This window comes from Panicum virgatum, chromosome 9N (genome assembly GCF_016808335.1).
Source record: "Panicum virgatum strain AP13 chromosome 9N, P.virgatum_v5, whole genome shotgun sequence".
NCBI classification, from domain to species: domain Eukaryota; kingdom Viridiplantae; phylum Streptophyta; class Magnoliopsida; order Poales; family Poaceae; genus Panicum; species Panicum virgatum.
The window spans coordinates 27610931-27627802 of NC_053153.1; the positions used below are offsets into that span (position 1 = coordinate 27610931).

The 16872-nt window shown below is 50.3% G+C and overlaps 2 protein-coding genes across 2 annotated transcripts; both read right to left on the reverse strand.

Moving 5' to 3' along the window:
- Nucleotides 1–1689: 1689 nt before the first annotated feature.
- LOC120692941 (transcription repressor OFP12-like) lies at nucleotides 1690–2767 on the reverse strand. Its single transcript, XM_039976329.1, has one exon. The coding sequence runs from the start codon at nucleotides 2724–2726 to the stop codon at nucleotides 1983–1985; it is 744 nt and encodes a 247-aa protein (XP_039832263.1). The 5' UTR covers nucleotides 2727–2767; the 3' UTR covers nucleotides 1690–1982.
- A 4096-nt stretch (nucleotides 2768–6863) lies between these two features.
- LOC120687612 (late embryogenesis abundant protein 31-like) lies at nucleotides 6864–8097 on the reverse strand. Its single transcript, XM_039969634.1, has 3 exons — nucleotides 7657–8097; nucleotides 7206–7553; nucleotides 6864–7054 (listed from the first exon to the last, which is right to left on the reverse strand). Exons 1-3 carry the CDS (start codon nucleotides 8020–8022, stop codon nucleotides 6890–6892), a joined length of 879 nt encoding a protein of 292 aa, XP_039825568.1. The 5' UTR covers nucleotides 8023–8097; the 3' UTR covers nucleotides 6864–6889.
- Nucleotides 8098–16872: the final 8775 nt, after the last annotated feature.

Below are 16872 nucleotides of genomic sequence, written 5' to 3' on the forward strand. Positions count from 1 at the left end.
AATCTAGAAAAGCCTCACTCACACACCCATTAACAAATATAGGCTATTACTATTTCTTTTTGAGGAACAAGAAGCCGGCAGGCAGCACAAACTGATTCATGCATGCACATGCACTTTCTAAATAGGTAAAAATATCTTATTTTCTAGGATTTTTTTCAAATCAATTATAAACAAATTTTAAAATGTTTAGTTTAAAATGTTTAGATTTAAGTGAAAAATTGACATAGCATCTACAAGCCAGTCACCCAATTTGCAAATACCCTTACAGAGGAAAATATTTGCATTACTTAGCATCCCTCAAGTCTATGCCCGGCCGTACAAAATCTAGCCTTATGGTTCTTACTCGTAGCAGTGCCAACATTTACGCTGTGACATAATCTTGAAGTGTTTTCGAGGTAAGAAGCTAGTATGGATGAGTGGGGATAGAGGAAGCATACCACTTGGCGGTAAAGTTTGTTGCACAAGTTTTTCATTGCAATTTTCTCCATAAACTAGAAAAAATCAGAATGCTGTAAGCTCTATATGCTTTTAATACTTGCTCCCTCAGTTAGCAAACAATGGTCACGACTCGACCCCCATACCTCAGTTAGCATTAATCTAGAAAAGCCTCACTCACACACCCATTAACAAATATAGGCTATTACTATTTCTTTTTGAGGAACAAGAAAACGGCAGGCAGCACAAACTGATTCATGCATGCACATGCTTTTTCTAAATAGGGTAAAAATGTCTTATTTTCTAGGATTTTTTTTTTCAAATCAATTGTAAACAGATTTTAAAATATTTAGTTTAAAATGTTTAGATTTAAGTGAAAAATTGACATAGCACCTACAAGCCTGTCGCCCAATTTGCAAATACCCTTATAGAGGAAAATATTTGCATTACTTAGCATCCCTCAAGTCTATGCCCGGCCGTACAAAATCTAGCCTTATGGTTCTTACTCGAAGCAGTGCCAACATTTACGGTGTGACATAATCTTGAAGTTTTTTCGAGGTAAGAAACTAGTATGGATGAGTGGGGATAGAGGAACCATACCACTTGGCGGTAAAGTTTGTTGCACAAGTTTTTCATTGCAATTTTCTCCATAAATTAGACAAAATCAGAATGCTGTAATCTCTATATGCTTTTAATACTTGCTCCCTTAGTTGGCATACAATGGTCACGACTCGACCCCATACCTCAGTTAGCATTAATCGAGAAAAGCCTCACTCACACACCCATTAACAAATATAGGCTATTACTATTTCTTTTTGAGAAACAAGAAGCCCGCAGGCAGCACAAACTGATTCATGCATGCACATGCACTTTCTGAATAGGGTAAAAATGTCTTATTTTCTAGGATTTTTTTTCAAATCAATTATAAACAAATTTTAAAATATTTAGATTTAAGTGAAAAATTGACATAGCACCTACAAGTCAGTCGCCCAATTTGCAAATACCCTTACAGAGGAAAATATTTGCATTACTTAGCATCCCTCAAGTCTATGCCCGGCCGTACAAAATCTAGCCTTATGGTTCTTACTCGAAGCAGTGCCAACAGTTACGCTGTGACATAATCTTGAAGTGTTTTTGAGGTAAGAAGCTAGTATGGATGAGTGGGGATAGAGTAAGCATACCACTTGACGGTAAAATTTGTTGCACAAGTTTTTCATTGCAATTTTCTCCATAAACTAGACAAAATCAGAATGTTTTAAGCTCTATACGCTTTTAATACTTGCTCCCTGAGTTAGCATACAATGGTCACGACTCGACCCCATACCTCAGTTAGCATTAATCTAGAAAAGCCTCACTCACACACCCATTAACAAATATAGACTATTACTATTTCTTTTTGAGGAACAAGAAGCCGGCAGGCAGCACAACGCACCAACAGCCAGTTGGCCTGTTCGTTGTCACGCTCACGACCTCAAGCGCCTTTCTACTCTCCCTACACGATCACCGCTCGCCGCCGCAGCTGCGCCCGCGTGCCGGTATCTACATGCCTACCCCCGCGCCGTCCGATCCTGCACCTCGGCGTCGCGCTTCTGCCCGCCGGCGGCGGCTGTCGCGGTTGCAGCCGCATCCTGCTTGCCGGCGTCGAGGAGGCACATGAGGTCGGCGAACGCGCCGAGGATGTCCCTGAGCGCGTCGCGCTCGTTGAGCGCGATGTAGCAGAGCAGCAGGTCGTGCAGGCGGGCCAGGTCGGCGTCGCGGCGGCGCGGGTCCAGCCCCAGCGCCTCCACCATCTCCACCATGGACTTGAGGAAGTCGGCGCGGGGCGCGTCCGTGGACAGCGAGACCTTCCGCACCGGCCGCATGTCGTCGTCGTCTCCGAAGGGCGGCCTGGTGGCCGAGGAGGAAGCCGCGGCAGCGGGCGCGGGGAACGCGGAGGTGGCCGCTCGGCGCAGCGCGCGGACGTTGGAGGCGCTGTCGTCCCGGGCGAGGCGCGCGGCCGGCGGGTGCTCGGCGGAGTCGACGATGGAGTTGGACCGGCCGGGGGACGCGAGGAAGAAGCGGCGGGCGGCGATGGCCGTGGACAGCCCGCCCGCGTCGGGCTCCGGCTCGGCGTCGTCCAGGTACAGCGCTTCGTCGTCGTCGAGGAAGGCCGGGGACGACGTGGACGCCGAGGACGTCGGCGGCGAGGCCGACGTCGACGGCGCCGACGTGGACCCCTCCTCGTACGACAGCGACGGCCGCCGCGGGACATGGAAGCACCCCAGCATTGCGCGCTCCGCGCCCCTCGGCATCCTTCTAGTTGGCGAGAGAGAGGAGGGAGAGGAGAGCGAGAGAGGCGGGCGGGGATGGAGAAAATGGAAGGAGACTGGTGACCGCGCGTGTATATAGCGGAGCTGGAAAGGCAGAGGCCGGGAGGGAGGCAGGCAGCAAAGCAGGTGTGATTAAGGATGGCGCTTAGCTTAAGAGGCAAATAACACGGCCTATAATTAGGCGCGATCAGCCTAATCCCCCTTGCTAAGCCATGTCCTAATTAAGCAGGGACAGCCATTAATCCGGCCCACGCCCTCGCTAATACCTCTCGTGCAAACGCAAAATCGGCACACGGATGGAATTTAAATTCGGTGCCGTTGGGCCGTGCGTGGTCATGCCCGTGCCAAGAATAAAATCAATTGCTACGGATATAGCCATATTTATTGATATAAAAATTCATAAATTGGGGCTGCACCGTCGCCTGCATTTGGATGGCTGGGATCGTCCTTGAGATTTGCTAGCACGATCCGAGCCGCCGAATTCAGAATCGGTCCGGGATTTTGAACTGAAACTGGTGGGATTTGACGGTGGGATCCTCATGCATATCCGACGAGGGAGGAGATATTGTGCCAAGAGATCTCAAGAAAGATGTTTCGGAAGATATGGGAGCAGTGGGTTTTCAAAGATTTCCATTTATTATTGTATCTTTGGTTGTTTGGGCACTGTCTCATTAATTCCAAACCTTTTCAGACACGAAATTAATTAATGTCCATGCACCCAGCAGTTCAAATGAATGGATGGTAGTGAAAATAATATTGCGGGATATTCCATATGAATATTTTCTGACCCGTTGGGTACTCGGTTGTTCTTTTTCCCAACGGGCATATTTTTCAAATATCCATGCAAAAAATAAATCAATGCTCTATGGATTTGGGGTTCTAGAGAAAATTTCATATCTTCAAGATTACCAAATAAAAAGGAGATAAATGATTTTAAATCACATCTAGGATATGAACAAAAAAGCGCATGATTTTCCAAAGAAAAAATCAGGGTGTCAAAACCAAACCTTGTTTATGAGCCTGCGGGATATTGTTTTAATTGATTCCTTTTGCACTATAAGGAACAAAGGATGTCATGATGGCTTGAAAACCAGGTCCATGCTACGAACAAGCAGACCATTATTTTCCATATTGGAAGATCTAAAATAACTACAATTGAGAACTAGGTTTTTAGCACCATATTTGCTATTCTTCTAGCTAATAAACTTAAGAAAAACAAGTAGTACAGACCAACAAACCTGAATTCATTGTTGCACAGAGCCGAATATTTTGTTGATACGAACATGGTTAAAAATCGAATCCAGGCTATGAAAAAAAGGATTGCATGAATTTCTCTGGAACAAAAGAAAAACAAGGTTAAGGGGAAAACGAGATGTAGGTTCTCAGAACCATGTTTTTTTAATCCTTTTAGCTAATAAACCTGAGAAAAAAACAAAGAGTAGAGACCATTAACGCACCTGACACTACTAGAAAACAAGCCGGTTCATCTCCATACCGGTACTTTTGGGGTGGATGGAATTTATGAATGACCTTTAGGTACCGGTTGGTATTATCAACCGGTACCTAAGGCTCTCCATAGGTACCGGTACCTATAGATGAGCCTTAGGTACCAGTTGGTGTTACCAACCGGTACCTATAGATGAGCCTAAGGTACCGGTTGATTACCAACCGGTACCTTAGGCTCATCCATTGGTTACTTTAAAAAGAAAATATCTCCTACTCGATCAGAACAACTGTGTAGTTGAGATGGTAAAGGAGCAACGTGCGAGGCTAGAGGTTGCGAGTTCAAGTCCCAACCAAAGAGAATATTTTGCGTGAATTTTGAAGGCTTAGGCACCAGTTGTTTTACCCGGTACCAAAAGCTGAGCCTTTGGTACCACTTTGGGGGTACCGGTTCAAAAAACCGGTACCAAAGGCATTCTCCGACCGGTGCCAAAGGCAGTTTTTCTAGTAGTGTGATTTGATCTGCCGATAGGTGAAACATTGATAGGAACTATCAAACGATTCAACTATTCGAGGATAACCTAGACAAAAGATCAATTTCCATGTACCCAGGAAATCAAGGGCAACTCGAGGTAGGAAGAACGACCGAAGAGGTAGGGAGTGTAGAATGTTAGTGAGTCGGGGCTAGAGGGAAAGGGAGCGTATAGATGCAGCGACAGCAAGCGAAGAGGAGATTATATATGCGATATTTATAGCGGTAGCAGACTAGCAGTATCTTCAAGCTAGATGCCAAGCATGTTGCAAACGTGAATGTGTCGAGAGAAGACAAATGTCAAGTGACACCACTTGTCGCGCAATCCATGTGGAGATTGCACAAAAGCCACTTGTAAACATCTACAAGGTTAGATCCTTCTAGAAACTATTCAACGACTAGGATTGAACGAAGTATAAGATTGCACGAAGGGAAGACTTCAAATGTCAAGTGATGTTGTATTCAGTGTGACTCCATAAAAGGAACTTAGGTGTATCGTCTTTAAGCGGGCAAATTGTAGCTCTACTCTTTACGGTAACCAGAGTGCCCTACATTTAGGAGCTCATGCTCCCTACAGCTATGCGCCTATGCCCACGCTTCCAAGGTGCTCCATACTTTCCAAACTCTAGATCGTTTTGCCAAATCATGATAAATAGTTTTAACTATTCATATATATCTGTTATGTCTGGGTGCATAGTAAAGATTGGAAACTTATAGGCGGAATAGCCATTTTGGCCCCCTAAACTATCGCACAAGGCTCAAATTGGCCCTTAAACTATTAAAACGTCCAATTTGACCCTTAAACTTCTGATTTCCAAACAATCTCTTCCATGCTCCTTCATTGCCCGACACGTGGATAGTTGAAGACGCAAAATGACTCTCTTGCCCTTCCCTAATTCCTTTACCTCATGGCAACAATTGAAGAAACATAGGCTGCAAGAGTACCAAAAGAGATTTTGGAAGATTGCGAAGGCACCTAATGAGCAATTATTTAATTATTACAAGAATAAGCTTGCTGCAAAAACTCCACGGGGATGGCTGGATTTGGAGAAAACAGATCCTGTCCTTTGGTCTCGAGCTTGGTTTAAACTTGGTTCAAATTGTGAATCAGTTGACAAGAACAGGAGTGAATCCTTCAATAGCTGTATTATTGAATCAAAGTTCAAGCCTATCATTACTATGTTAGAGGACATCAAGATCCAAGTGACTAGAAGAATCTAAGAAAATAGGAGTAATAGTGAAAGGTGAACAATGGCTTTGTGTCCAAACATTATTAAGGAAGGGTTGAAGAGTCATTTTGCATCTTCTACTCTCCACATGTCGAGCAATAAAGGAGTATGGACGAGATTGAGTTGGAAATCAGAAGTTTAAGGGTCAAAATGGACATTTTGATAGTTCAGAAGTTAATTTGAGCCTTGCGCGATATTTTAGGGGCAACAATGAACCTTGTCAATGTCTTGCGTGCGCGTAGCCTGAAATAGGATCCGCTCATGTTTCCCACGGAGTCCAGCTAGTAGCGAGGAAAGGAAGGCAGGCACTGGCCGTAAAGTACAGTGAGGCAACGGAAAAGGAGAAAACCCGTTACTGCAAGTAGTACTACTCCCTCACATGAAACAGATCGGGTCGTCATCGGGTAGGTTGAGCCCTTTAGCACCCTGGGCGCGGTGCACCCCCGCCGCTTTTCCGATCCCCTGCTCTCACCGTTTGTCCCGGCCGCCGGTCCCCCGCACCGCCGCGCCGCGCGCACGGGTACGGACGGGGAGGCCAGCAGGCCACGTATGCACCAGCCGCTGGCCGCCAACCAACTCGACTCGGCCGGCAGGAACGACATCGCCGGCTCGGGCGCCCGCAGCCGGCCTTTGGATTGGCGTCGCCGCGTGACCGCTGCCGGCGCCCGGCCGTGATCGTTGGACGTGTCGTGCGTGCCCCCCGTGCGGCATGTGATCGTCGGTGGGAACCGCCGCGTGCCTTTCGCTGGCCCATCCCATCGTTTCGAGTTCGGCGGTCCGCCTTTCGGTTCGTGCCTGCCCTTTGTATTCAACTTGTTATAACACAAGTCATTATTGCGAGTATAGTGTATACAAGCCATACATAGCGTGCCAATGCCAATTACAGACACAGTTGAGTGGCACGCGCGCAAACGTTGGGAGCTGACGACGACGGTGCGAGGCTACTGCCGGCCGCGGTTGAGCCGCGCGGCGGCGGCGATGGACGCGGCCACCCCGCCGGGCCGCGCCGCCGCGTCGGGGCCGCCGCCGCTCACCTCGGCGCCCACCACCCGCGCCGCGTCCTCCCGCTCCACCTCCTTGTCCGCGCCCAGCCTCAACGTCGCGTCCTGCGTGCGTACGAGCGCAGGTCGTCACAAATTAAAACAAGGTGCAAACTGCATTCAAGTAGTAATAAAAAGTAGTATACACGAGACGCATGCACGTGGCCGCTGCTCTCCGCCCGCCACGTGACCAAGGCACGGAGGACGCGTGGCGTACCGCGAGGACGTCGCGCAGCGTGGCCCTGTCCTCGTCGCGCCGCGCCACGGCGTTGGCGTTGGCGTCCGCGGCCGCGCGCGCCCGCGCGGCGAGCCCGTCCGGCGGCGCCTCGTCCGCCCCGCTCGCTCGCGCCTCGGCGGCCGCGATCGCCGCCGCGTCGCTCGGCTCCACGGGCTGGTCGCCCGCCGAGAACGCCGTCGCCTCCAGCGCCTCGCCGATCGTGATCTTCGTTCCGTCCCTCACCGCTCCGCCAGGGCCCCGGCAGCCGCCTCCGAGCTCGCCTGCTTCTGCTGCGGCGCCATCGGCGGGGTCATCATCCTCCGCCGCCTCGATGTACTGCCCGACAGGCTGCATTAACATGTGCGCGCATGCGCATGAGCGCAGAGTCAGCGCGCGGGCTCAGGTCACAGCTTGGCATCAGCAACACGGTGCGCGGCTAACATGATACCACCTGGTCGGCGACGAACTCCGTGACGACGCGGGCGCCCGGCACGCGCGCCTCGGTGACGGCGACCCCGCACTCGGCGGCGGCGCCGTCGGTGGCCGCCTCGCCGCGCGCCACCACGCCGAGGCGCTCGTTGCGCCGGGCCGCGAGCTGCATGACGGCGGCGGTCCCGCCCCTGGGCGCCCGCCCGAGCACTGCGCTCTCGGCGGCCTGCATCATGGCCGCGTCCTGCGGCGCGATGGGCGTCCTCGCCAGCTCGCCCTCCACGGCGAACACGTCGCCGTAGAGGACGGCGCCGCCGCCGCCCGGTCGGTCCTGGCCCGGGCCGTCGGGGTTCGCCGGCTGTGTCCTCAGTCGCTCCTCCTGGCTCATCCTGGGATCTGATGCTTCACTGGCTAGCTGCTGGGTGCGGGAAGCGTCGTCAGTGCGAGTGTGCAGGAACTCTGACTCTGAGCTTTGACCCGCTCGTGAACGTTGTTGGTGGCCGTGGATGCGGGCGGGTTTATGGCGGCGAGCGAGATGGATGCAAGGTGGCGGGTATGGGAGAAGGCGGGCGACGTGTGCGGCGTGCGGGCAGGCACGTGGCCTCGGTGCTGCCAGGTGGCGACTGCGCCCTAGCCAACCAAACATGATGGTACGTCATCTCATAGCAGCGTGAACGATTACGAGGGTAAAAACATCGAACCAAACACCACCCGCAAACGAGAAAATTGCATATTTATGATGTTAAACATCGTGCTTCACAGTTTTGACTTTACAAATATTGATTCCGTAAAAATAGAACTTCAAATATGCGCAATTTAATTTTCATACCATTAGATATATTTCTCTCTTTTCTATTTTTTTATGTATTTAACAAACGAATTGACTAAAATGCCCCTATATATATTTTTTTCCCCAATAGTCTCTTCTCTCTTGCATTCGCGACCTCCCGTCCCCATCCTCGCCGCCGCCCGGTCTGGGGTTCGTGGCCTGCTAGGGCCGGCGGCCATGAAGCGTTACAATGTTTAGAGTCCTAAATATGCAATTTTCTCGAAGAAAACATATATCTCTACCTATTTTAAAGCCACCAAGGTTTCCACCTATTTTTTTTGTTTTGTCCATCTAAATTTTTTGTTTTATCCATCTTGTGTCATTGACAGGTGGACCTTAGTTCACCCCGTATGCGAGTTGGACCAGTCCGACTCGATCACGTAGATCCCTACAAATTAACGAAATGGACAATTATACATATATGATAATTATACCAACTCTATCCGTAGCAACGCACGAACATAATTGTCTAGTTGATATATATCAGGAATGGCCCGATTGGTATAATCAGCGTGATTGGCATATCATTGGTAGTTGGCAGAGAGGCTTCCGCCTGTTGCCTCACCGCCGCCGCCGGCCGATCTCCCGGCCACGACCTCCTCTGCCCACGCTGCCATAGATCCGAGCTCTCCTCCGCGCGCTCGTCCCGTCCATCCCCTCGGTTGCTCCTCTAGTGGCCTGTAGGAGGAGATCGACACTCGACGCGCGCCGCCGACGCCAAGATGAGCTGAGCGCCGAGTGAGCTTCGCCCTCTCACCATTGGCCACCCTGGCCACGGCACCCTCCAGCCTTCCACCCCCCATGCTGCTGAGCTGCCGCCATGGACTCGGGGTCCTGCGCTCGGCCTCCCGACCCCGACCCCCCACTCGCCGCCTGCAGCTCGCTGGAGCACCTCTGCTTCGATTCGCCGCCGCTGCCGTCCACCCGCCCGCTGGCAGCCACTCCGGCGCTGACGGCCACCCCATCCTCAACACCTCCTACGCCGGGCACGCTGACGGCCACCCCGGCCCCGGCGACCTCCTCCTCCTCCTCCTCGCCGACGGGCACTCCTCTCCCCTCCCCCGGGCGCGGAGCTCTCTCCCCGGACGCGGCTCCGTTTTTCCCTAGCGGCCACTCCGACGGCCGGGGGAAGCTGCTCCGATGGAGAGACGACACCCCACCCCTCTCCGACGACGACGGCTCCCCGTCCTACCACGACATCCTGCTGCGGCAACCGAGGGCGAACACCCCTGCCTCAACACCAGCGGCGGCGCAGGTCGATGCGCCGGCTCCGATGCCCACTCTCTGCTCCATCGTGGTGCTGCCGCCACGTGGCGAGGGTGGGCACCGCAAGCGTCCTCGTCGACGGGGCCGCCGGCTGCCCTCTCCGCCACCCTGGACGGACAAGCGTTCCCGGCGCTGCAACCGCCGGCGCGGAATGACGGAGCTGGTCGTCGGTCTCCGGCGGCACGACCACCTTCACGAGGCTGGCCGGGCTGCCCCGAACCATGTGCGGGGTCACGATGCGCGTTGCCCTCCTCGCGTTGACCCTGATGGCTGGCAACGAGTTGAGAGGCGGAGCGCGCATCCTCGGGACCATCGGGAGTGGCCCCCTCAGCCTGATGCACTGCCGCGACGATGCTTCCCCAAGGAGCTCGATGGACGATGCTTGAACTGCCTTTCCTTCAAGCATCGGGTTGCTTCGTGTCGTCAGCCTTCGCGGTGCCTCCGCTGCCACGGCCTTCAGCACCGTGCCAAGGATTGCTTGCGGCCTCGTCGCCCGCCACTTCGCTCGGGCCAGCCTTGGTTGGACGGTTGTGTTGCTCCTGCTGGGTTTGGGCATGGTCGTGATCGCCCTGTCTTAGACGATCGGCCGTCGCCGACGGTTGCTACTGTTGATGGTGGCCTCCACCTCACGCTCTCCGCCACCGATGGCTTGGCCGTGGTTGCTTTGACTGCGGCCAAATCAGCGATCATGGCTGTGCTTCACATCGAGGAGGACGACTTCTCCCTCGGGCCTGCCTTCCCTGAGCTGCTTGTGGCCACCTTCCGGTCTCAAGAGCTCCGAGATCGGGCTTCGGCGGCGAATGTTTCCCTGGAGAGGCAATCGCTCTCCAGTGGTCTGCTGGGGCACTCTGGGGCTGCTACACCCGTGCCGCCTGTGGAGGTGCCGCCTGTGGAGGAGATTGTGGTGCCGGCTTCTGAGGAGGCAATAGGCACGGACGGGGCGTCAGAGGACGGCAATTCCATGGCCTTGAAGGACTTCATCAGCCAAGATACGATGAATATCCCGCCGCCTCTTGTGGACAAGCCGCCTCGTCGCCGTCGAGTTGACCCTGTCCTCGTCGACGCGCCTCCTCAGCTGCCTTCGTCTGAGGCAGATGGTCTCAGGCGAAGCCATCGCCAAGCCTTGGACCATCTCTCGGCCGTCAAGCCGGCAAAGCGAGGGTCGGTGCTCCTGATGCGCCGACTCGGTGAAGTTGGCGCGCCTCTGCCCTTGGCGGCTTCAACAGAGCAAGTGGTGGAGAATTTCTTTTGTGAACCTCCACCGCGCCATGTGGACGCACTGCATGTCTTATTTCCGATGTTGAAGAACAAGAGCAAGAGCTCTCCCTTCGTGGGATTGAGCGTTGACTAAGGGCTACGCTCAGAGCCAGTCGTTAGGTTGTGCGGAATGTGAGTAGTTTATGTTGGAGTTTATCTTTCGGGTTGTGTTCAGCTGGCTTGCCGGCTTGTGTCCATCTGGAGTCCGTTCCATCTGGGTTGTAACCGAACACTGTACCAATTTCTTCTTCGTCTTAATACAATGATACGCTGCGCGCGTATTCGAGAAAAAAATAGTTGATATATATATAACTCAATTTTGCAATATCACTTTTCAAACACCCCTCTCCCTCGAGCGACACGGGTGGAAACCCTAGCACCACCGCATACCCAATGCTCTCTCCTGCCACGCCACCACTAGAGTCGGCCACCAGTGAGGTCGGTAGCGGCGAAACAATCTCGACAAGTTCTATCAAGCCAACATCATTGCGGGAGGTAGATCCGGGCGCACCGCAAGTCCGAGGCGGCGGACATCGCTGTCGTGTTCAGGCTCGCTAGCGGTGGTGGTGAGATGCCTGCGCCGCTCATGAAGAGGCCCGATCCGAAGTCTGGTAAGGATGGCGGCGACGCGTCCATCTGGTTTGGGGGCGACCAGATCTCGACTTCCCCAGATGGATCCGCCTCCTTCAGCTCTTCTTCAACCTGACTAGGCGAGAGGGCAGCGTCACTGATATTGGCAGTGACGGTAGCAGGGATGGCAAAGATAGCTCGGGACAGAAAGGGCCCGACGACCAGTTCCGCTTCGCCCTTCAACACGGCAGGCAGTGCTGTCTAGCATCATGCTTCAGTGAGGGGCTCCCGACTGCGGTCGCCATTAGCGGCTGGGGCTAGTCAAAGGCGGCGGTTCTCCCACCGATTGATCCTTCTTTTGCTTGTGGACTGTGTTGCTCTCCCCTGTAGGTTTTTTGGTCAATCTAGAATGCGATCGTGCAGGGGCATCAGAGGAAAGCCATACACGGGTATGCCGGTGTCGACAAAGCAATGTCGTGTAGTGTCATTCTCCTCATGGGCATTGTCGAGGGTGCCCTCTATTGGAAATATGCCCGAGAGGCAATCATATTTCCTTATATTCATGGTTAATAAAGTGTACCTTGAATATTCATGGATGACAACTTGTATTGATTAATGCTTATGTGAAGTATTTGTGAAACTCTATACTTGTATGAATATTCTAAAATGTTCCTAGTCGGAGTTCATGTTAGGACACACATGAATATTACACTAGCACATGTATTAGTTGATTAACTACATTTCACAAGTCATGGACATGGGGATGTCAAACTAATAATGTGGGCTCATGTGAGACATGAGACTGAACTGACCCAACACGAGACGATGACTTCTCATTACATAATATGTACGTTGTGTCCTAAGACCTGACTTACTTAGGAGCCATCAAACGCTACATCATAACTGGGTAGTTATAAAGGTGACTTTTGGGTCTGTCAAGAAGCATGCTGTGAGACATAGTCGGTCAAGATGGGATTTGCCCCTCTCTGCAAGAGAGAGAAATTTCAGGGCCCCTCGAGTGATTCAGATCAGGAAATGCATGGCCATGCTGGGGTTAAGAGTTAACCAAGGATTCCGAATCACAGGATCGAGAAAGAGCGGTTGGCTTGGAGCTAGACCAAATATCGTGAGGCAAAAGGAACAACATGTATATAAGATTGTGACGGCTCGACAGATATGATTCGCGTGTGCTTAGGAGTTGACACATCTTGCTAGAGACCGCTATCAACTATTGGCCAGTAGGAGTATTAGGCCATGTCTATTCACGCGTGAGCCCATAGGGTCACACACTTAAGAGCCAGAAACCTAATGAGGATGAGATCCAAATTAGACTTGGCTTAGATGCACTAATGGGCTTCAGTTGGCCCATTAGGGGATGCCTAAGGTGGGGCCCATGGAAGCCCACCTAAGGGGCGCCCAAAGGAGCTATAAATATAGGGTGGGGGGGTACTCGCCACTAGAGTAACCCTAGCCGCCCCTCCTCCCTGCTTCGCTTCCTCGTGCATCTAGCCCTAGTTCATTCTCGCGGATCTAGCAATCCGGAGTGCGAAGCTTCTTCCCGTACGTGTGGAGTTCGTGGAGGTGTTGTGCTTGCTGCATAAGTACGAGCCGTTCGTGAGGTGGTTCACGCAACTACACTGCCGGCTTCCATCTGCACTACACCGACGCGCTATAGAAGTTCCGCAACCGCGCGTCTAGGGGTAATCCCGTGATCTATAACTGCAGTAATCCTGGTTTATGCGGTAGAAAATTTTTATTTTTACTACCCCATATTCCTACAGCGGTATCAAGAGCCAGTGCTGTGTTGTTATAGATTCGATTATGTGCATATGGAGATATGCGTAGTTGCAGATCAATTTATGACCTAGTTTCATAGACTTGCTGCGAAGGTAGTGCAACGACATACTTCTACCAGTCGGTTTTCCGCCATCGGAGTTAAGTGATGCACATAAACCCAGTCGTTGGGGTTGGAGATCAATGTGATTGGTCAAATTGAAACTTAGGGCATAAGCCAGATGCATGAGATGCATAGGGCAGTAGATTGGATCTACTGCGAATTCCGTTTTGTTGCAAAAGCGTGTTTTACTGTAAAATAGTCATAACTTTTGCATACGAACTCGGATTGAGGCAAATTTTATATTGATTTGTATCTACAGAAAAAGTTAGACTTAGTTTTGAACAGAGCTACTGTTTTTGTGAAATTTAGATTTTCGAAATTCAGCTTGGAAGATAGGGTTTTCGGGAATTTAAGTTCGGACGTCGGAATCGCATAACTCTGTTTTGCAGGTTTTGTGATCAGTATGACCCCTATGTGTATGTGATGTATGTGTGTAATTGTTTCATGACCTGCGTGTCGTGATTATGACAATTCGGCTGGAGCCATATGAATTGTTGCATTTGATGTAATGGCCTGCATGCCAACCTGTGATGATCCAAGTCGTGAATGTAATTTTATTTACTAGCTATTAGGTGTAATAGCGAGTTCTAGTTCTTGGAGGCTTCATCAAATGGAGGATGGTGCACATGAAACATGGAGATGGAGATCAACGTGGTGAACAGGTTCTATGAGGATGGAGATCACCATAAAAACATGGGCTGTACTGATTCACAATTATGTGCTTGCCGTTCTTGACGTTTTACTACTACGTGCGTCATAGTAGAAGTAGAACGATCCCTCACAAATTTTGAGCTATCATGCCCTACCAACTAAACCTTGTTCTGTTCCATGTCTTGTACGATTGGTGGTGGGTCTATGAAATCGGGGCACCACTGGTTTTCCTTGACTAGACAGGCTGTATCGGATACATGCACGCATAAAGGGTTGGTTAGCTTGACAATATCATCTTAACGGTTAAGGATCTTGGGGCATAAAGGTTGGGAGCGAGACATGGAGATGTCACCCAACAACAAGTGTCCTATGTGATATGATTAGCAAAGAGTTGCTTACCAATCTATCTAGTCTTCTAGCGGTGATGCTAAAGCTCACTAGTCAACTTGATAGTTGTGGGTCTTGAATCGCTAAGAATCAATAGAGGGATATTGATTTTAGTGGGAGTAAATTCTGTTAATTGCTTAAAGTCATTTACTCCATCATGAATATATTTGTCTTAGTATTTTGCATTATTATTTTGTTGTAGATCATGGTCCACAATAACACCCAATCCTTTTCATTGCGTTCGGTCCTTGAGAAGGACAAACTGAATGGGACTAACTATGCGGATTGGATCCGCAACCTGAGAATTGTTCTCAGGGCAGAGAAAAAGGAAGATGTTCTGGATACCCCATTACCAGAAGAGCCTGCTGATGATGCAGCTGGTGAGGAAAAGACTGCTTACAAAAAGGCTTGTGACAACAACCTTGAAGTAAGCTTCCTTATGCTCGCTTGCATGGAACCTGACATACAGATGCAGTTCGAGACAAACCATGAGGCACACGATATGATCGTGGCGCTTCAGGACATGTTTCAAACTCAGGCCAGGACTGAAAGGTTCAATGTGTCCAAGGCCTTTGTCGAGAGCAAGCTGGCAGAAGGCGCTGCAGTGGGTCCGCATGTAATCAAGATGGTTGGTTACACACAGAGGTTGGAGAAGCTGGGCTTCCCACTTGGCCAAGAGTTGGCCACTGATTTCATTCTCGCCTCTTTACCACCAAGCTATGGGAACTTCATCTCGAACTACCATATGAATGGGGCTGAAAAGGGCCTGACTAAACTGTGTGGCATGCTCAAGACAGCAGAGAGTGACATCAAGAAGAGCACAAGCGGCGGTCATGTGATGGCTATCCAGAATAAGCCTGCTTTCAAGAAGAAAGGTTCTTCTTGGAAGAAGAAGGGCAAGGCTAAGGTTGCGAACCCTAAGCCAAACCCTGCACCCAAGGCTAAACCTGGACCAGCTGCAGATAATGAGTGCTTTCATTATCACAAGAAGGGACACTGGAAGAGGAATTGCAAGTTGTACCTTGCCTCGTTGAAGAACCGTTCTTCCACCTTAGGTACGCTTGTTATTCATATTACAGAAATATTCCTCGCTGATTCTTGTGTTAATTCTTGGATATTTGATACCGGATTGGTTGCTCACATATGCAATTCGATGCAGGGACTAACAAAGAGTAGAATCGTTGGAAGAGGAGAAGTTGACTTCCGCGTCGGCAATAATGCAAGAGTTGCTGCTGTGGCCGTCGGGACGATGCAACTTCACCTACCGTCAGGATTTGTCTTGGAGCTTAGTAATTATTATTTTGTTCCTAGTTTGAGTCGAAACATTCTGTCTAATTCATGTTTGATGAAGGATGGTTATTCTTTTGCGAGTGAAAACAATGGTTGTGCTATCTCTAAGAATAATATGTTTGTGGCTTTTGCGTCCATTGTGAATGGGCTATTTGTTTTAAATCTTAATGATTCACCTATCTGTAATATTAATGCTAAAAGGCCTCGGCTTGCTGATTTGAATCCTACCTACATGTGGCATTGTCGTCTCGGTCATATAAGTGAGAAACGCATGACGAAGCTCCATTCAGATGGACTTCTAACTTCGTTTGATTTTGAGTCATACGAGACATGCGAAGCTTGTTTGCTAGGCAAGATGACCAAGACACCATTCACAGGTTTTCCAGAGAGAGCATCGGACTTACTGGAACTCATACATACTGATGTATGTGGACCAATGAGCTCGATTGCTAGAGGTGGATTCCAATACTTCATAACTTTCACTGATGACTTGAGTAGATATGGCTATGTCTATTTGATGAAGCATAAGTCTGAAACTTTTGAAAAGTTCAAAGAATTTCAGAGTGAAGTTGAAAATCAATGTGGCAAGAAAATTAAAGCTTTACGATCTGATCGTGGAGGTGAATATCTGAGCCACGAGTTTAGCAATCATCTAAAGAGTTGCGGAATTGTTCCACAACTTACGCCGCCTGGAACACCTTGGAGAAACGGTGTGTCTGAGCGACATAATCGAACTCTGTTGGACATGGTTCGATCAATGATGAGCCAGTCAGACCTATCGTTATCGTTTTGGGATTACGCTTTAGAAACAACAGCTTTCACATTAAATAGGGTGCCATCAAAATCCATAGATAAGACACCATATGAGATATGGACTGGCAAGACTCCCAGTTGTCTTTTCTAAAGATTTGGGGTTGTGAAGTATTTGTCAAACGACTCCAGTCTGACAAGCTTGCACCCAAATCAGATAAGTGCATATTCGTGGGATACCCAAAGGAGACCTTAGGGTATTACTTCTACAATCGATCTGAGGGCAAAGTGTTTGTCGCTCGGAACGGAGTTTTCCTAGAGAAAGAGTTTCTCAAAGGAGA

Bases quoted from the DNA above. Each gene is read 5' to 3' on its own strand.
- LOC120692941 (XM_039976329.1), bottom strand. From the start codon at position 2,726: ATGCCGAGGGGCGCGGAGCGCGCAATGCTGGGGTGCTTCCATGTCCCG.
- LOC120687612 (XM_039969634.1), bottom strand. From the start codon at position 8,022: ATGAGCCAGGAGGAGCGACTGAGGACACAGCCGGCGAACCCCGACGGC. The intron at 7,554-7,656 runs GTGGTATCATGT...ATGTTAATGCAG, and splicing joins CGGAGTTCGTCGCCGACCAG to CCTGTCGGGCAGTACATCGA. The intron at 7,055-7,205 runs GTACGCCACGCG...GTACGCACGCAG, and splicing joins CGCTGCGCGACGTCCTCGCG to GACGCGACGTTGAGGCTGGG.